Source organism: Martes martes (assembly GCF_963455335.1).
Source record: "Martes martes genome assembly, chromosome: 5".
NCBI lineage: Eukaryota > Metazoa > Chordata > Mammalia > Carnivora > Mustelidae > Martes > Martes martes.
In genome coordinates, this window is record NC_137892.1 from 12,869,160 (window position 1) to 12,871,434 (window position 2,275).

The following is a 2,275-nucleotide window of genomic DNA, read 5'->3' on the forward strand; positions in this document are numbered from 1 at the left end:
AACTCCTCACTTAAGAATAAACAACCTACATCTAGGCAGAGTCCTATGATTTGACTGATGTTGTTTTACCCACCTCTGAAAAATCACCGTAGTCATTAAAAAAAAAAAAAAAAAAAGAGCTTCAAGAGGAGGCCACTGGTGTTGTCTCATTTTTATTTGACATCTCATCACTTAATTAGTGTTTTGTGTTTAGTGAATTAGTGTTACCAGTCCCCTGTAGTTGTGGATGAAGCCCAAAGATGGGTAAAAGGCAAGTATAGGAGAGATTTCCTAAGGTAGATGCCTTTAAACTGAAGAAAACAAGTTCACATCCAGAGACCAAGGGATGAGGTCACACTCGAAATCATCATGTCCAGCTGTGTTCACTCTACTCTGAAAGTTTGCTCTCCACATCGTCACATACATATCTAAGAGACAGACTCCAGAACATCATATATTACCCCAGCATTCCTCTCATTCATGTTTCCTTGGCCCCCTTCTCTCCCTTCAGGAGCCTCTTCATTGCCCCCTTTACATCCTTGTTCCTCAGAGTGTAGATCAGGGGGTTGACACTGGGAGTGACAATGGTGTAAAAGAGGGTGAGGAACTTGCCTTGGTCTTGGGAGTAGCTATTGGCTGGCTGCAGGTACATGTAGATGATGGTCCCATAGAAAAGGGAGACCACCGTTAGGTGGGAAGAGCAGGTATTGAATGCTTTCTTGCGCCCTGTGGCTGACTTGATCCTCACCACAGCGGCAGCAATCATCCCATAGGAGATGAGGATCAAGGAAAGGGGCACCAGGAGAAGGGCGACACCCAGGACAAAGGCAAATGCTTCCACCAACGTGGTGTCTTCACAGGACATGGCAATCAGAGCAGGCATCTCACAAAGAAAGTGGTCCACTGTGTTGTGCCCACATCGAGAGAGTTGCATTGTCTGGGGACACATGACAAAGGAGTTTAAAAAGCCACAGAACCAGGACACAGTCACCAACTGCAGACAGAGACGTGGGTGCATGACCACAGTGTAATGCAGAGGCCGGCAGACAGCCACGTAGCGGTCATAGGACATGACAGCCAGTAGAACACACTCAGTTGAGCCCAACACCATGTAGATATAGAGCTGGGCCACACAGCCATGGTAGGAGATGGTCTTCTCTGGACCCCAAAGGTTCCACAGCAGCTGGGGAACAATGCTCGTTGTAAAGCAGAGATCCAAGAAAGAAAGGTTCCCAAGAAAGAAGTACATGGGCGTGTGGAGTCTAGCATCCATGATTGACAACAAGATGATAGCAGTGTTGCCCATAAGAGTCAGGATGTAGAAGACCAAGATAAAAGCAAAGAGAATAATCTCCAGTCGAGGGCGATCAGAAAAGCCCAGCAAGATGAATGCTTGTTGGTAGCTGTCATTGCTGTCATGGTCTCTTCCCATAGTCTTTGCCAGCTGTTATGGAAACACACAAGCAAGTACTGGATGAGACAGCAAATGAAGATTCACCCAGCACTCTCCAATTTCCATGTGTGGGTCTGTAAAGTTAGGAGAGTCATTTGCTCTTCCATACTTTCTTAGCATACACTTACTGATACCTATTGTATGCAAAGCGGTGTGTCTGATTCTCCTGGAGGGGAGAGGATGAATTAACTCAGAAGCTACCCTGTTTGGTGAGTAATTGCAAATAATTAGAAAGAAGAGAGGAAGTAAAAGTTCTCTAAAAGATTTGTTAAAAAGCTGAGTGTGTTGCAAATTATTCCCAATTGATCAGAGAACCCCCTATAGAAGAGTTTATGTTCAGGGACACTGCTGTACCTGAGGGAGGTTTGGTTTGGTTTGGTTTGGTTTGGTTTGGTTTTGGGGGGTTTTGTTGTTGTTGTTGTTTTCCAAAACACTGGTGAGAATTTTACATGTGGCAGATTAAGCAAAATATATTTCTAGAAGAGAAAGTAGTACTTGCCCAGACACAAATAACCAAATTCACGGATAATATTCAGGGAGTTCACAAATATGAATGTCACACAATTCCTTAACAACACACAATTTTATTGAAATTAAATCCAATAAGCTTTGACACTCACTCTCAGAAAGAGACTAGATTATAGATTGCACTCTGCCTCTGTAAAAGCACATCTACACATGTATATCCTGATACTCAGTTTCTCTCTCTATGCCTTAGCTTTTCCTGGTGCATGTTATAAAGGAAGCTAGAACCTCTCAAGTCCCCTCACATCTCTACAGGACTGGTGGTATCAGCACAGGCCCTGAACATTTTCAGCTGTACATGTTTCCCACTTTACGGGG

The 2,275-nt window shown here is 44.1% G+C and overlaps 1 protein-coding gene across 1 annotated transcript; it reads right to left on the reverse strand.

The window, feature by feature from the left end:
- Positions 1–457: 457 nt before the first annotated feature.
- LOC308343476 (putative olfactory receptor 2W6) lies at positions 458–1,411 on the reverse strand (the record flags this gene model as incomplete). The annotated part of the gene is made up of 1 exon (XM_080804497.1): positions 458–1,411. One exon carries the CDS (start codon positions 1,409–1,411, stop codon positions 458–460), a length of 954 nt encoding a protein of 317 aa, XP_080660623.1.
- Positions 1,412–2,275: the final 864 nt, after the last annotated feature.